The sequence below is a fragment of the Micropterus salmoides genome, unplaced genomic scaffold (genome assembly GCF_014851395.1).
Source record: "Micropterus salmoides isolate LMB-PRFRI ecotype aquatic unplaced genomic scaffold, ASM1485139v1 Ms_hic_scaffold_12, whole genome shotgun sequence".
Lineage (NCBI taxonomy): Eukaryota > Metazoa > Chordata > Actinopteri > Centrarchiformes > Centrarchidae > Micropterus > Micropterus salmoides.
This window is the reverse complement of record NW_024040263.1, coordinates 11,054,402-11,071,900: the sequence shown is the minus strand read 5'-3', so window position 1 is coordinate 11,071,900 and position 17,499 is coordinate 11,054,402. Positions and strand designations below refer to the sequence as shown.

The 17,499-nt window shown below is 44.9% G+C and overlaps 1 protein-coding gene across 1 annotated transcript in view; it reads right to left on the bottom strand.

The window, feature by feature from the left end:
• The window catches only part of tacr3a (tachykinin receptor 3a), a 42,039-nt gene extending 25,664 nt beyond the window's left edge, over positions 1 to 16,375 (bottom strand). Inside the window, exons 1-3 of the mRNA XM_038713361.1 lie at positions 15,739 to 16,375; positions 11,785 to 11,973; positions 10,042 to 10,192 (exon numbers count right to left, since the gene is read on the bottom strand). Of these exons, the coding sequence (XP_038569289.1) occupies positions 10,042 to 10,192; positions 11,785 to 11,973; positions 15,739 to 16,106 (708 nt within the window). The 5' untranslated portion in view covers positions 16,107 to 16,375. The remainder of the gene's footprint in view (positions 1 to 10,041; positions 10,193 to 11,784; positions 11,974 to 15,738) is intronic.
• Between the last annotated feature and the right edge of the window lie 1,124 nt (positions 16,376 to 17,499).

The following is a 17,499-nucleotide window of genomic DNA, read 5'->3' as shown; positions in this document are numbered from 1 at the left end:
TGTGTGCACAGTGGCAAAGCACTATCCCAAAAAAAACCAAAACGTTTTTTTTAATGCAGATTCGGAAAGTATTCATTATTGGTCCCTTAATAGGCACACGGTCATGTTATGTATCACTATTAGCAGTAAAATAAATACATGTTTTCCACCAGGGCAGTATTCAACAGAAGTTTGCTGATCTGAGCTTCCATGCTGTTACCGTTTTATTGGCAATAATATTCATCAGCGGTTTGTCTCAGGAAGGTAAGGGCACATTTCTGTCCACGTTGCAAAGCCATAAGAGCGCTGTAGAATAACTACATTAAATTACAATCCAACAACATACTTTTTTCTACCAGGGCAGAAAAAGTTTAGCTGGCTGATCTGAGCTTTCATGCTGAAAGCTACGTTTTATTGCCAATTAGTGATTAGCTGATTGTCTCAAGAATGTGACTGACAAAGCCAGAGAGCGCTGGAGAGACAGAGTCACTACATGAAATTAACTAACTACATATTTTACACAATAAATCAAAGCACAGTGCTGGAGAATAACTACACGAAATTAATCCAACTACATGTTTTTTCTACCAGAGCAGTAAAATTTTAGCTGGCTGATCGCTTCCATGCTCTAAGCTAACGTTTTATTGCCAATTACTGATCAGCTGATTGTCTCCCTAAGGTAACCGGAAAAGCCAAACCACAGCACTGGAGAATAACAAGGCTACATGAAATTAATCTAACTACATACAAGGTCTGTCGGTGATCACGGTCAGCTTCTAGCTGAAGCTATCAAACAACAGCTTTCATTTGTATCGCTATAGTCCGACTAACTTAATTACCTGCCCAGCAGAAAACAGACTACTTCTGCTCCGCTTTGAAAACATCTGTCCCACATCAAAGCCTTCCATCTGGGAAAATCCACACCGATTATGTCCATGATTTCTGCCGTCAGCTGTCTGTATCTGTCCCAACTCCTCTGGCTTCATGGTATAAAGATCCACACACTGTCCGCTCACGTGCCAAATAACACGTGTGCTCGTTCATTTGTCCAAATGTCTTATCTTCTTACTTCTAATAAACCAGAGGACTACTCAGAAACTGTTTATTATAATTATTATTATTTCCTCTTCTTTTTCTAGGGACGCATTTAATGTAGTGACGGGCATCTACACTGCTTGAATTATACAAGCAGAAGAAGAACCCTGTGATGACGAAACGCGCTCTGTAGCGCTGTTTGTCCGTTGTTGGCTATTGTAGAAACATGACGACACAATACTACGACCTCAACAGAAGGGGGTACAGAGTTTTTTTCGCAATGGCGCATGCTCCATATTTCTCCAGAAGAATGCGTGTTGATTGTGTCAGGATATGAATATTGATATTGAATGTAAAGACAAGTTAACAGCTAAATATAATATATATAAATTGATTGTTGATTTTTGTGACTTCACTTTCAGGGAATTTCCGATTTTTGTTCTTGTAAATTTCACACTTTCATCTAGGATTTTTTTTCTCAATTATTAATCCCCACCCTGGGTCCGTATGTTTTGGACACGTAAAATAGTCAATCTAAATATGTGAAAACACTCAGGAGAATTATATTAATGAATTAAATAAATAATTCAATTATAGATGGGCTACATCTAAGAAACTGTCCCGTTAGGATCTCCTCTCTAAAATCACTGAGGCTGCAGGGCTTGCTGTACGTAACCTAATGCAACCCTGCAACCGCAGTGGAACAAGTCAGGATGAAATCTAAAAAATATTTCATCAAGTGGTGTGTATTAATATCCATCTTCTCATCATTAACTGAGTACAGATGTGGTGTGTGTCACACTCTGCATGTCTGTCTCTGTTTTCCCCTACACTCGCTCTCTCTCTCCCTGCCTGTGCCTCATTAGCCTCATGTCTTTCACCTGTGTTGCTCCCGCCCTGCTCGTTAGTCCCTGTGTGTATATATACCTGGTGTTTCTGTCTTGTCTTTGTCGGGTCATTGTATGTTGTCACCCAGTGTTGCAGTTTGTTCTCGTGTCTTCAGCCTTACTCGCCGTGTCTCCCTGTTACCCTGCTCAGTTTTGGATTCTGGTTTTCACCCTTTTGGATTTCTGTTGGACAGCCTTTGTTTTGGGACTCTGTCATCAGCCACTCAGTTTGTAAGTGTGCTCGCCTTTTGTTTGTTTATTAAAACCACTGAACCATACCTGCTCCGCTCTGTGTCCTGCTTTTGGGTCCTCCAACCTGCTCCACCCTGCTCCACACCACCGATCGTGACAGAATGACCCAACTAAGTGTGGACCCAGCGGACCTAGTGTTTCTGGCAGAGGATATAAGGGAGTGGACGTCGACCTGCGAAAGGTTAGGTTCCCCAATCCTGGATTCCACGGACTTAAATCGCAGACTGTTTGTTTATGGCCTCATGGAGAAGACCCTGTGCAGCAAGCCAAGGCTGCTGAATCTCCCCTTCCTGGCTGAGCAGTTGGTCGTCATTAGACAAATGAAGAGGGACCTGGAGCTGATCATGGACACTCCCGAGGGTTCGCTGCCTGGTGGCGCTCAAGCTGTCAGCCACCAGCCAGTTTCCCAGCCTGCGTCCCGATCAGTCAGGCTTGGCACCATCAGCCTGTCCAGCCACTCTCCAAGCCTGCCTTTTTCCCAGCCTGCTAGCGCTCCAGCGGCTAGCTCCCTGCCTGTTTCCTGGCCTGCTAGCAGTGCAGCGGCTAGTCATCTGCCTGCTCCATCCCCCTCCAAGTCGGCTCAAACTTCCAGGTTGGTTGGGGATTCATGGACTTCCAGCTCTCTGGCTGCCTTTCTGTTGGACTTACCTTTGGAGCCAGAGAGTGAACAGACGTGTCCCCAGCCAACCAACCACTGGTCGGAGGGAGACCGGTCTGCTAGCGGGCTGCTAGCAGACCTACACAGCTCCGGTTCTGGGCCTACTAGCCTGGAGGCTAGCACCTCGTCGAACTCTGCGTCAGATCCACCTCCAGTAAGGCCAGCTGGAGGGCGACATAGGCCACGACGACGAGCGGCCAAGAAACTGGCACCTGCTTCGCCGGTGGCCCAGCCGACTCCTGTTCCCTCGTCGGTGGTCCGACCGGCACCTGCTTCGCCGGTGACCCAGCCGACTCCTGTTCCCTCGTCGGTGGTCCGACCGGCACCTGCTTCGCCGGTGGCCCAGCCGACTCCTGTTCCCTCGTCGGTGGTCCGACCGGCACCTGCTTCGCCGGTGGCCCAGCCGACTCCTGTTCCCTCGTCAGTGGTCCGACCGGCACCAGCTCCGTTGGTGGCCCGACCAACTCCAGCTCCTCGTGTCCGTTCCATGGTCCTCAGCCCAGCTGCTCAGTCCGTGGACCTCAGCTCAGCTGTCCAGTCGGTGGTCAGACCGACTCCAGCTCCTCGTGTCCGGTCTATGGTCCTCAGCGCAGCTATCTCGCCGGTGGTCCTCAGCCCAGCTGCTCAGTCCGTGGACCTCAGCTCAGCTGTCCAGTCGGTGGTCAGACCGACACCAGCTCCTCGTGTCCGGTCCATGGTCCTCAGCCCAGCTGCTCAGTCGGTGTTCAGACCGACTCCAGCTCCTCGTGTCCGGTCCATGATCCCCAGCCCAGCTGTCTCGCCCGTGGTCCTCAGCCCAGCTGCTCAGTCCGTGGACCTCAGCCCTGCTGCAGCTCCAGAGCACCAGAGCTTTGGGTGCTGACCTCCGGAGAGGTCTTCCCGTCGGCCTCCAGTGGGTTTCCAGCCTCTTTGTTGGCCTTCCTGCCGTTCCCCTGAACAGTCCGGCCTCCAGGGCCGTACTCCGGGACGGCCACCTGAACTCTGTGGTTCCTCTGGTCCTCCTGCCCAGTTGGGTCGTCCTCCCAGGCGACCTCCCGAACTCTGTGGCCCCCCTGTTCTGCCCAGCCTGTTGGGTCGTCCTCCGGGACGGCCTCCCGAACTCTGTTCTCCCCCTGATTTGCCCAGCCTCATGGGTCATCCTCCGGGACGGCCTCCCGAACTCTGTTCTCCCCCTGATTTGCCCAGCCTCATGGGTCACCCTCCGGGACGACCCCCTGAACTCTGTTGCCCACCTGGTCCGTTGGGTTATCCTCCAGGATGACCCCCTGAACTTTTGTCCCCCACTGGATGCCTCGGTCAGCCTCCTGAACTGCCTTGCCCTGCCTGTTTGACCTCCCCCTGTACTCTGGTTCCCTTCTGTCTGCTCCTTGGACTGTGGGTTTTTTGTTTTCTCTGGCCCTCCTCCTGTCCTCCCTCCGCCCACCCTGGTTTGGCTCTTGCCCTCCTGGTCTGCTGTGTCGACCTCCGGGTCTGCCCCCTGAACTTTTGTTCACCTCTGGCCGCCTTGGTCGGCCTCCTGAACTGCCTTGCCCTGCCGGTAGTTGGTCCTTTGGGACTTTTGGTTTTGTTTTTCTGGCCCTCCACCTGGCCTCCCTCCGCCCACCCTGGGCCAGCTTGACCTGTTTGTGTTTTTTTGTTTGTGATGTTTTGTTTTAGGACGTCAGGGGCCGTCCTTTTGAGGGAGGGGTACTGTCACACTCTGCATGTCTGTCTCTGTTTTCCCCTACGCTCGCTCTCTCTCTCCCTGCCTGTGCCTCATTAGCCTCATGTCTTTCACCTGTGTTGCTCCCGCCCTGCTCGTTAGTCCCTGTGTGTATATATACCTGGTGTTTCTGTCTTGTCTTTGTCGGGTCATTGTATGTTGTCACCCAGTGTTGCAGTTTGTTCTCGTGTCTTCAGCCTTACTCGCCGTGTCTCCCTGTTACCCTGCTCAGTTTTGGATTCTGGTTTTCACCCTTTTGGATTTCTGTTGGACAGCCTTTGTTTTGGGACTCTGTCATCAGCCACTCAGTTTGTAAGTGTGCTCGCCTTTTGTTTGTTTATTAAAACCACTGAACCATACCTGCTCCGCTATACAGGGTAACCTTGAGTTAACCGCAAACAAAACCTGCTCGGAGCAGTTTAGAGATGCAGCATAAATTGCCATGCGAACAGACCTCGGTTAACACGTATACACCGTTCATTGTACGGGTTAATCGGGAAGTTACACCCGACATCACAAAGTTACTCCTGAAGTTACCTGGATAAGCCAGTTCTATTTCGTATAGGCTTCGCCCTCTAAGGCCATCGCTATTGGGTTTACCCCTACGCGCGCATGTGCGGCAAAGACAAATTTTGTTTTTCATTTTGTCTCGATCTGCTGTTGACGGAAGAGAGGGAGTTGGATGGCTCCTCGCTTCCCCCGTTCTGACCTCCGATGACGCCGTCCTCGGCGCTACTAGGTTGCCGCGGCGAGGCAAGCTAACAGGGAGCTAACGTTGAGCTAATAGATAATTAAGTTGTTAACGATCCTCGGCACTCAGAGCAAACGACTGGTAAGCTATGGGTCAGGACTGTGTGTTTTACCTTGTTGCTCCTTTTGTGGAAGACGCTCTGTGCCTGTCTCAGCCGAATCATCCACACCAAGCACACATTTCCCACACTGTGTGAGCCAGCTGCTGTTAGCAGGCTAACCTGCAGCTCGAGCTCAAAGCAACAAGCAAAAAGGACCCTGGCCCGCTGCTGCCTCAGCTGAGTCAGCGGCCATTAAACAAGCCTGGCTTCGATGTCACAAGCAGTTCATTTTCCATGTCGCCAACCTGTCCCTCCATCCCCTCACTGGGGTAGCGGCAGTGTTATGATCCACGAGTGCACCTTGGACGCGTTTTTTCACATTCCCGTCATCCCAGCAAGACAGGAAGTTCCTGCATGTTTCTTTTTTTGGGCCATCCAGTATCAGTACAACCGCCTGCCATTTTGTCACTCTATGGCCCCATGAACCTTCTCCATGTGTGTCGAGACAGCCTTGGGGCCGCTGCGGCGGGTGGGCATCATAGTCCTGTTTTACCTGGACGACCTGCTGCTGCTGGCACGGTCCCGGCGACGGGGCGTTCGCGTGCAGATGGCCAAGCTCGTTGCTCACCTGTCTCGCCTGGGTTATCCACGGTGAACTGGGAAAAATTGCTCCTTTTCCCTCCCAGACACTCGGGTGATCAGGCTACTTTCCTCCCCTGGGCATGGTGCTGGATTCCCCCCTCACGAGAGTGCGGCTCTCCCAGGAGCGAGTGGACGCTCTGACAGAACTGCTCCACCATGTGGCTCCACCAAGGGTGGTGAAGGTGCTTTCAGTCATGAGGCTCCTGGGCGCACCCCCTGTGGCCTCCTCAGCTGTTGTATGCTTTTCCGCCAGTTCGGCACCTTTCGGACAGCCTGCAGTTTTCAACCTTGGCAGTCATCCTGGTGGCTCCAGTGCGCACAAGCGCGTTGTGGTTTCCCTGCCTCCAGCGACTACTGTCGGGTCAGCTGTGGAAACTGCCCTGGAGGGAGGATGTCCTCTCTCAGGCGGTAGCCACGGTCCGGAGTTATTCGCTTCTCGCTGAGCGGCGGCACCTAGAGGTTTTAGGTCTCTCCCAGGCGGTGGTGTGCACCATCCAGGGATCGCTTATACTCAGTCCTCTTACTCCTCCAAATGGTTAGCGTCCATTTCATCCTGCCACGAAGACCTGCCGCTTAACGGTGGGATTTGGCCCAAGCCCTTTTCGAGCCCTTGGAGACGGCGGAACTGCAGTTCCTTTCGGCCAAGTTTGCGCTGCTCTTGGCTCCGACGTCGGCTGAGAGGGTCAGCGACCTGGCTGCCCTCTCTGTGGCTCCGTTGTGTCTCTGGATACAGGGTGATGGCAGTTCTGCTGTCCTGCGCCCTAATCCTGCTTTCATGGCTAAGAGCATCACCAGCTCCTTCCCATCGCGGGTGATCAGGCTACTTTCCTCCCCCCCATGGGTCTGAGGATGAAGCTACATCTCACCTCCTCTGCCCAGTGCTATGTTATGTTGGCTCTGGGCAGGTGCGTCTGTACTTGGTGGTATCGTATAGGCCAGTGAAGCGTTGACTCATCCTGCTTCGCCTCTAAGCCCAATAGCGATGGCCTTAGAGGGCGAAGCCTATATGAAATAGAACAATAGTTACGTATTGTAACTCCAGATTCTATGACTATAGGCGCAGCCCTCTAAGCAGTGGGCCTCACTGAGCCTTGGTTCTCAGTGCTGAAGAAAAGGCACTATGGGAGCCAAAGGCTGGGTCTCACCATTGTATATATACAAGTTGCGGACGTAGGTGAGGCTCACGCTGCGGTTGGGCGTAGACAAAATGTATCAATGCCGCGCAGGCGCTCGTAGGGGTAAACCCAATAGCGATGGCCTTAGAGGGCTGCGCCTATACTCACTATGGGGTAGTGATGGTGTAGTGGATGAGATGCATGATGGTGTGATGGTGTAGTGGATGAGATGCCTTTGGTGTGAGAGACCCGGGTTCAATTCCCCACTGTGACCCATCCACCATTGTGTCCCTGAGCAAGACACTTAACCCCTCGTTGCTCCAGAGGCGTACGACCTCTGACATATATAGCAATTGTAAGTCGCTTTGGATAAAAGCGTCAGCTAAATGAATAAATGTAAATGTAGAATCTGGAGTTACAATACATAACTATCGTTACCCCGCTTCGTAGTACAGGCCACTGTTCTGTTCTGATGGTCTGACTTCGTGCTTATCCTGAGTGTGGGATAAACTTGCCCCTAGTGCATTGACTGTGAGCTCTCCTAGCACTGGGTTAACGTGTCTGCTGGTCAATATTTACTGAATGTCAGCTAGTGTGTGTTTTATGGTGTCATTGATATCTCAGCCAACCTGTCTCTTTGTGCTTAACATTGTTTTAATAACGATTTTTTGATTAATAAAGGTTTATATTTTAATCTAACTGCTTTTTGGTCATACTTGCCTTCAGGGTGCTAGGGACCTGTTGTTTGTGGCTCCAAGGGGGGCCTACACTATCACTATTTGCTTAATTTATTTGTAGTATTTATTTAGACAATGTGTTAGTAATTCAAATATATATATTTATTTGCTTCGTTTGGGCCCCTATGTACAAGCTTCAAATAGCTTAAAAATGGTTTCCCTTTTCACAAATCTGCATTATTTCTAATGACTGTACTTGTATTTTAAGGTTTTGTGAAAAAACTAAACTGGACTGAACTAAACTGAACTGAGCTTGGCATCGTTCAGTGACAAAGACTAAAACTAACGCTGAAACTACTAAAAACTAAACTAAAACTATACATTTTCAAAAATAAAAACTGAACTAAACTAGCAAACGCACATTAAAAACTACTTAAAGCTAAACTGAAATTGAAAACATAAATTGTCCAACAATTGTATTTCACCTGCAGGGACGGACTGGCGCAATAATTCAGGCCGGGATTCTGACTCGACCCCAGGCCACTTTGTTCACACAAACCACCAAACCGCGAATTTTTGTGGACAAACCAATAGATACCAAACCAGGTATAGTCTTTGCCAACAGCAGAGAATCCGGTCAATTTTCAAAATAAAATACCCTGTGCAGACTCCCGATCATATATCAACAACAAACTGAAAACAACAGAAATTGAAAACAAAAAGTCAAAATGAAATAAAAGTAAAAACTAATGAAAAATCCAAAACTTGGGTAATACTGATAATATTTTTATTTTTATATTTTTTGTGGTATTTCTATGGTGATACTTTTTAGTAATACTATAGTGTTTTTGTACGGGCAGTCTCCCCTACACTGGGACACTGACAGAAGGTCCGTCTATTTGATGAGCTCATACTAAATGGTGCACGATATTCATGTTTTCCGTATTGATTTTAATGGCCAGAAATAGTTATTGCAGTAACAATAAATTAACACCAACACCAAACACCAGTATGCTGTATGTAAATGCAGCCACAGCAGCTACACAGTCAACAACAGGAACTAATGCACGAGAACTGAAGGGAGTTGAAGACGGAGAGACAGCGCCTGGACGAGAGAGAGTGATTCAGAGAGAGATGACCCATGACCAGTTCATCATAGTTTATAATAATGCAGTGCAGTGAAGATACAGATGTTTCATAGATGAGACAAGCATCTATAATGCGAATCTGTCTGTCACTGTTAACAGAGATTTGAATTGATGTTTTTTATAATGCCTGGTTTTAGGGATACTAAGAGGGTTGCAGCACCCCTTTTTCCTGTGTCCATGTCTCTACACATTGAGTGAAATGGGTGAATTATAGCTAAGGCCGCCTCTGGTGTTCTGTGTAATCAAGGTTTTCTTTCCTCAATGTTCCCAGTACAGCCTTGCTTCACATGCATTCAGAAAGCAAAAGTAATTATTCTTGCTCACTGCAAAACCTGACAAAGAAAATTAAATCTGCATTCCAAGCTACACAACTTAATTAATTGTTAAGCTTCATAGACATTTTTTTCTTTCCAATCTCACCAGTAGAAATTTAAAGTAATATTTTGTATGTTTTTCAAGTGAAGAAAAATTATATTTCTACTGCATCTCCAATACTAATCCTCCAATATTAATTAAACAAAATGTCCAAACATTTTCAAAGCAGAAATATTAGTTCAAGTGATTAACCAAAAAGCATACAGGAAGTTCTTGGTCCATGTTATATTATTTATATGTTCTATTTTGCAGGCTGTGTTTAAAACAGATTCTCATGAACACTAAACAGGCCAAGAAAGATTAAACAGATTTGGTGGTGGTCTGGGATTTACCCAAATAGACAATAAATGTTTTAGCCACAGCAATTAAATTAACATAGACAGAGGCTTAAATCCAAATCCTAATGGTGTATATATACAGTAACAGTTAGTTTAATAAATGTACTGCCTTGGCAGATGCTTTTTGAATGCCTCCTAGTTTTAGAAAAAAAGACCAAATGAAAATTCCAAATCTCATTTTTTTTTCTTTTTCTCTTAAAGGCAAAAAAGTGTAAAATTTGCATATTGTGGCTCAAATAATCCTTTTTCTATTCCATTCAGATAATGAAACAGAAAAGAGATACTAATTACCTGGAGCCACAGGCTGTTCAGTGACAATTACAGATTGCTTCTTGTTCTTTGACATCTAGCTTTGAAAGATCATCACGTTCAGTTACTAATTGGGTTGCCCTGGATCACATCTGAATTCTTGAATGAATTCCACTATTTCATGCATGCTTACCTTCCTTTTAGCCCTGAGCTGTCCATGATAGTTATCAGATGAGTCTCCTGGAATCTCCCCTCCCCACAGAGTCACCCCAACGATGGTGTAAGTGATGCCCATCACCACTAATGGCAGCACGTAGACCATAACTGTAACTATGATATGATACCTAGGAAGTAAAAGGAGAGAAGCCTGAAGAGTGATTACATTTATAAAATATTTATACATATATACTATATATAGTCTATATAGAATTTCACACAGAAATTTGACATTGTACCTGTTGCACCAGATGAATGTAGGTTTGATCGAAAATTATTAGTGTCTACAATAAATTAACACTCACTGCTACAGTGTTTCAGCAAGTGCCCCAAAACAACATGTGTTTGCAGTAAATAATTATGACAGCATGCAAAGGAGGAAGTCAGGTGAGGTTACTGTAGAGCAACAATGTCCGTGTTGGAAGGAGGTCAGTGTAGATGGACGTCAACAAAGCATTGGACTGGAGAAAGACGTTCTTTTCTGGTTTCCTACGACAATCACTTCAATCAAAAACTTGTTTTCTTTTAAGCATAACCATAATTGTGGTTAGTCATATGACCTTGACGATGGATCAAACCAACATGTTTCCCCAAACTTATCGACATTGTTTTTGTGCCAAAACCTTATCAAACCATAACAATACTGTACAATACATATTTTATTTTAATTATTAGTTAATTTTCCACAAATGTGATTTGAAACGGTTTTGACAGGCAGTGACAAATTATGTCATCCTGCCAATAGGGGCATCAGTACACCAACAGCTGCACCTCCAGTCATAAGTCCGTCACGCTTCTGAAGTGTGTGGACAGCACCATCCTTACTGGGCTAATCTCTGGTAGGGATGAGTCCACCTACAGGTGGGAAATTGACAATCTGGTGACTTGGTGTGGACAAAACAACTTGAAGTTCAATGCTTGTATCATTGGTTCCCCTGAGAAGGTGATCGGCTGCAATCTCCCAACCTCCAGGACCTATACACCTGCAGTAAGGTGAGGTAAGCAGAAAAGATTGTTGCCAACCCCTACCACCTCAGACACAAACTAATTTAGACACTCCCCCCGGCAGGAGGTTGCAGCCCATCAGGATCAAAATCTCACGCCACAAGAACAGTTTGTTCTGAGCTGGCCTCATCAACGTGGCCTGGGACACGGACATGGACTAAGATGGACTCTTATCCGCCCCTCTCCCCATCAACAGTTAAACACTACACATTACATGCTCACCAGACTGTTCTCCTAAAAAATAGGCAGGTGTGGCTATAATGCTGTAAAGTAAGAATGCTTTCAAAATGTTAATAGATTATATTTATCAATTCACAAAATACAAAGTGAATGAGTGAATGAATGAATGATTGAATGAGGTGAACAAAAAACATAAATCAAATAAATTTTTGGTGTGACCAAATCACACCTTTGCCTTCAAAACAGCATCAATTCTTGCACAATGTCAGGGATTTTTGTCAGCATATCTTCAGGCTTATTATTAAACAATTATACCAAACAGGTGCCAATGATCACCAATTCAATATGTAAGTCGACAGTAATTTAATGAAACAGCTGTGTGAGAGGATAGTCCAAAAATAGAACAAATAGGATACATCTGAACTTAGACAAAGCCGTAGCAAAAGTTAGCTGAAGTGGAAAGGACTGAGTTACACTTCCTGGTATTAAAGCAAATTAGAGTTTTTATAAGAGAAAGTTAGTAAATATTTCTCACATGAAGGGGTCGTCGGCCATGCGGGGCCAGGCCACGTAGCAGAGGGTCCTGCGGGGCAGAGTTCGGGTGGTGGAGAAGTAGCAGAGAGGGAAGGCCAGAACCACAGCCAGGCTCCAGATACAGACGATGACTCCTGTGGTGGCCTTCGCTGAAAGACGAGGCTTCAGGGGATGGATGATGGCCATGTACCTGCAGGTTAGAAGTCAGTAGATTAAAAAGACATTGTGTTTGAAACCTGAACAACATATTCAATTCTTGATAACGAATTTGAGAGATATGGATTTATATATTTTATTTATGCCCTATATGTTTTAAGTTTTTGTTTATTCATGTATACATTATGGCATTTTTTTCCCCAACCCTTTAGGTTTTTGACTCCTTAAAATTAAGTTATGGCATTACAGTAAATATATGACTCGTGAGTTGGAAAAGTATTTCACAAGAAAAAGTAATGAAAAGTACACATCATTTTGTGAAATAGAATATTTCTTTCCTAAGACTTTAATCATGTTGTCACCCCTCAGGAAGCACAGCTGTGTGTAATAAAGTCTGAATAGAAATCCTTTGGCTTCATTCAGGCATTTTAACATTTTCCCTCTAGATTAATAATATAGATAATTTTCTGCGAGGTTGCCTATAAAAGTCCAATAACGCTGTGGTGTTTGATTGTCAGGGAAATTGATGGATGAATCATTCATTCAAAAAAGAAAGACTGTGATGAGATTTAGTTGGAACCACAGTGAAAGTGGCAGAAGATTACCGGCTGAACTTGAACCCAACTCAGGATGCTACATGATTTTCAATTGCCTGGTAATGCAGGCTCAGAGCCGCTAATTCAATCTTCATAAGATGATAAAAAATGGGCCTTGTGTGTCACCTCAGTGCCTGGAAATATCTGAGGGACTACAACAAAGATGCCCCGTCTATTCACCAGTAATTGTTTAGCATTTATTTTGAGTGTCCTGCTGGCCCTTGTGGATGGCAGTGTGTGAATAGCTTGTTAGATGTCCAATCAAAGGATATGCCACAGCAGTCCAGAGTTATTTGTGATCCAAGAAGCTTGCACAACGGTGGCTGAATAGACTTGTAACCACTGCACACACAATTCAACACAGTAACCACAATGCAACGCAGGTAACCCCTGAATAAAATAAATAGGATTACACATCAATCACATTTGCTGTGTCAATATCAACTGGAGTGTCCGCATCAACTGGACTTCACAGATCACAGAGACATTAGAGCAGCAAATTAATAAATCATTTAATGTTTTTTGTTCAATCTGGGAGTCTGTGATGCCTTAAAGCTTTCAGACAATGTATTGTTTTGAAACCACATCACCATAGTGTGACAACACTAACTAAACACTCACTTTATCACTGCCTGGTGTTTAACTAACAGAGATTACCTTGGATGAGACTTTCAGCGGCAGTAGCCAAACATTATGCGCGCAGCTAAATGTCAAGTGTTGGCTCAAATGTTCTCAGAGGAGTGGAGTATGTTTAATGTTTCACACACCCTCGCCTCACAGCATCATATGGTAAAAATGGATCACTTCGTCCAAATTACACCTAACAATTCCACTAATGGTGTTTTGCAATGCAGACAGGTTTTGGTTTGATTTGTTTGGATTTTGAGATATCCACCTTGATGTTTCTGCTGCCACCACAATTTACTGAACTGGACTTTTGCTTGCGGCGCAGACAGCATTGAATTATTCTTCTTTAAAAATTCAACATCTCATTCAAGCAACAATGTCCCCAATTACATTGGATACTGCATAGGCATTACTTTCAACAGTTTTCATAGAGACTATTTCCTCCTTTGAGAGTAGTTCCAGTGAAAACTGTTAACAGCAAAGCCTGTGAATTATCCAGAGTAAAAGGAACATTATCGCTGGAAAGACACTTTGCTGTTGTTGATTTTTTTAGGAAGTAATTGTTCAATGTTATTGGCACAAACACAAATATCCATTAACTTAAAGTACATGGAGGGAGAAATCTCAGAGATGGATCTCTCAAACTGGACTGATTAAACCAATATTTGCATGAGTTTATACCGAACAGGAATGGAATGGAAAACAACACTTGTTATTCTCAGAGATCTGTTCCTTTTGTCTCCTTATCCAGTTCTCCCTGCGTTGCAGTTTACATATATCACTACACTTGAAGCTCTAATGATGTGACATCCAAAGCTTCAACACAAGAACAAAAAAGGTGTGAGAAATGGAAAAAGTCAACAGCCGTGCTACCATAAAAAACTTTAAGGCTTCTGCAGTTACCTTTCACACAGTAATCTGCGTTTATTTTGCTGCAGTGCCTAAGGAAACACACTTGGAAGCACAGAGAGTGAGCAGGAAGGACAAATTCACAGATGATCATGAACTGTGGCCTCACGCCATTTCAAGACATCAGAGCGGAGACAGCACCATACTGGGGTTTTGAAAAGCATGACCCGAGGTTACATCTACATCATGTAGGTCATGCCAATGTTCTCTTTCTCAGTACACAGTTGACAGAATCGAATGGACACTGCAGACCAAAAATACAAAAGCATGGATGTTGCTGTAGAGGAGCCAAAATGAGCACGCCCTCAGGAAATGCATTGTTCCCTTTTTGTGTCAAGAAAAAGTACAGGAGGAGAAAACACCTTGCAGAAAACGACAACACACTTTGACTCTTGTACACTATCTGTAGACACACACGGCGTGTGCATGCAGCTTCTTTTTGTTTTCATTATGTCCGGCCTGTGACTGCCTCCTTCATCAGTCTAATCCCTTTATTCAAACATTATGACGTATGATGGACCACTGATCAGTATCAAAGGCCGGCAGATACTGATGACTGCATCACCACATTACTGGAAACCACAGGGGCAGGAACAGAGAAAGAGATGGAGGAACAAAGGAAAAAAGAGTAAAGAAGATAAACAACATGAGTGCATGTGACAGAGAACAAGAGAGTCAGAGAGCGTAAAAGCATTGAGGAAAGGATGATCTTTCCTAGGGTGTTGGCACAGAAGGAATCACTGCATCACAGACACTTTGCGAAACAACAGCTTCAGTATATGATTCCCTAGCAGTAAAATAAATGTAAAAATAAACATGGGGCCCATTTGAGATGGCAGTCACCCTGCTGTGCAACCTCCTTTCCAGTATCACAATGCAAATCACAAACAAGGAATTTCCCACTCCACCAGTGAAATACATGTATGCTTGAATCAGCAGGGAGCACAAGCTCTGATGAAATAATGTGGGGAGGAAGCATAAAGCCCAAAATATCCCATCAGTGGAATTTAAATTAAACTAATGGGGACTCCATGCAAGGAAGTTCTTGCATGGGCATGAGAGCAGAAAGCACATCCAATTGCTTTAACTGCATAAGCCTTGAGAAATGGAGTGCAGTTTGTCTTCAAGCAAGGCAAAACAGTGATCTGAGTTTTTTAAGCACAAGATTTCATTTTCAGCCACTGCTGGAGGAAGTCAGCATAACCAAGTGGAATAATGAGAAACGAGATGTCCGAACAATCATGCATAAAGCATCTGAGATGAAAGTGTTCGGTGACAAGGATTTTTTTCTCCCATCTGTAACGTTATATCTGGGACATTCATTTGCTGTGCATGTGCTCCGGATATTTCAGAGCTCTGATGATTAAGGTGTGTAGACAGTAGTCTGCATTAAAATTGAATATTCACCCTCATTGGTTTTCCCCTTTTTCTTCAATACACAAACTAATATTGACGATTAATATATTTCAGTACAGATATGATTTACACAGAGACGCATGTAAGAATAATCTAAATGGAAAGTAAGACTCCTTTAATAAAAAACAAAATAAATCTAGGCCTACCCACACATGTAGTTACTGATCACATATAGAGAAAAAGGGGTGAGGAGGATTTATCATCATCAGTCATTCGTTAAATATTGTTCTTGCAGCATTTCATAAGCCCACCTGTCCACAGCTATCGCAGTCATGGAGTAGATGCTTGCAAACACCGATGTGACCGGGAAGAAGTTGTGGAATTTGCAATACGCTTCCCCGAAGTACCATTCCCCGTGGGCAGCGTAGATAAAGTTTATCAAAGTGTTAAACGCGGCCATCGACGCGTCCGAAAACGCCAAGTTTAGTAGAAAGTAGTTTGTCACCGTCCTCATCCGCTTGTGGGCAAGAATGATCCATATCACAATGAGGTTTCCGAACACCGCCACCGCCAGAACGAAGCTGTAGGCTACGGACCAGAGAGCGATGCGCCACGGAGGCTGCACAAACTGGTTGGTATAGTTGGTCGTTAAGTTGGATCCGTTCTGTGGAGCTGCCATCCTTTTCTCCTTTCCCACCGACTACTGTAAATGCTTTGGTTGTTCCACGAGTCTAATCTACCTACTGAGGTGTAAATCTAGAATGGTGGAAGAGGTTTTGCGTATATGCACCATAGGGCGCAACTTAAAACACATCACCATCCCTAAAAACAGATCCCTACAGCTTTGTCTGAATTGTTCGCAATTTCAGTATAAAGTAATAGTACTACCGTGCTAATAAAAACGCGGTGAAATTTTACATGTAACAAGTATCCTCCAGTGCCTGTTGAATGTGGGTGTGAGCGCACAGGCTCTCCTCCAGCAGGCAACAGGCAGAGCGCCGTGCGCACCCAGTGAGGCGTAAGTGGCACAAATGGCGAAAGAGATCGATTGATTCTTGCAGCTGCTGTTTTAAAACGTCACGGAGAACAGATGGGCCACGCAGTCCCTCTCCACGGTATATCATCAGTCAGCGAACATTGTGTGCCTTTATCTTGTGTGACCCTTCAGATGATCTTGCGTTGCAGCATTTCAAAAGCGCCACAAACAGGATATTGAAATATTGGAGTCAGAGTGTGTACAAAGATTCACTTTTTTCCATCCCTTAGCGGTGGTGTTTATAGACTCCACACACTCCAGTGCCACCTCCTTCGTGGTGAGTTTTCATCTACTCTCAAATTTTGTATGACTCATCATTTTAAGGCTGCTCGGCCGCTGTCTTAATGCTTCCCTTATTACTGTCTTAAATCGCCCTCACTGCGCACCAGACAGAATATAAATTTATAATGCATCATCACAGTGCTGGTAGAATGGCTGTGACTCTCCCCCTTTCTCTGACATCAACATTTACAACAAACAGGCTGAAGTTCCCTCCAGACATCCAGCTGTTCACATCGGATGAACCTCCCTTATCTGCTTACATAGCCTTTAGTGCTATGGTAACCTCTACAGGGTTACATTTACATGTCTTCCATGGCTAATCCAATCCAATCAATCAAGTAAAGCTTTTCAACAGACAACTATGTTTCTGCAGAGGAATACAGTGATTGCAATCTCTTGTAGTTCTCACTCACACACATACTGTGTACACAGGGAGGACACTGTGTGGTTCCATTTCACTTTCTCTTCTTGAAATTCATCTTTAGTTACTGATAGTGTTTACAGAGAGATACAGAGCCACAAAAGTATCCAGACCAAGATCCAAGTCTGCAGAACTTGTAGGCTACCACATCACATTCATTTCTAAACTCTATAGTCTTATTCACACTTTTGCCCTGATGCTTAAAGGTATGTTTGAGTTATCGAGACTGTTGTGTGGTGCAGAAACAAACCCTAAATAATCCCTATTGAAGAAATCACTGAACCATTACAAGATGATGTTAAAATGATTGATACTGTAGAGATTTAAATCAAG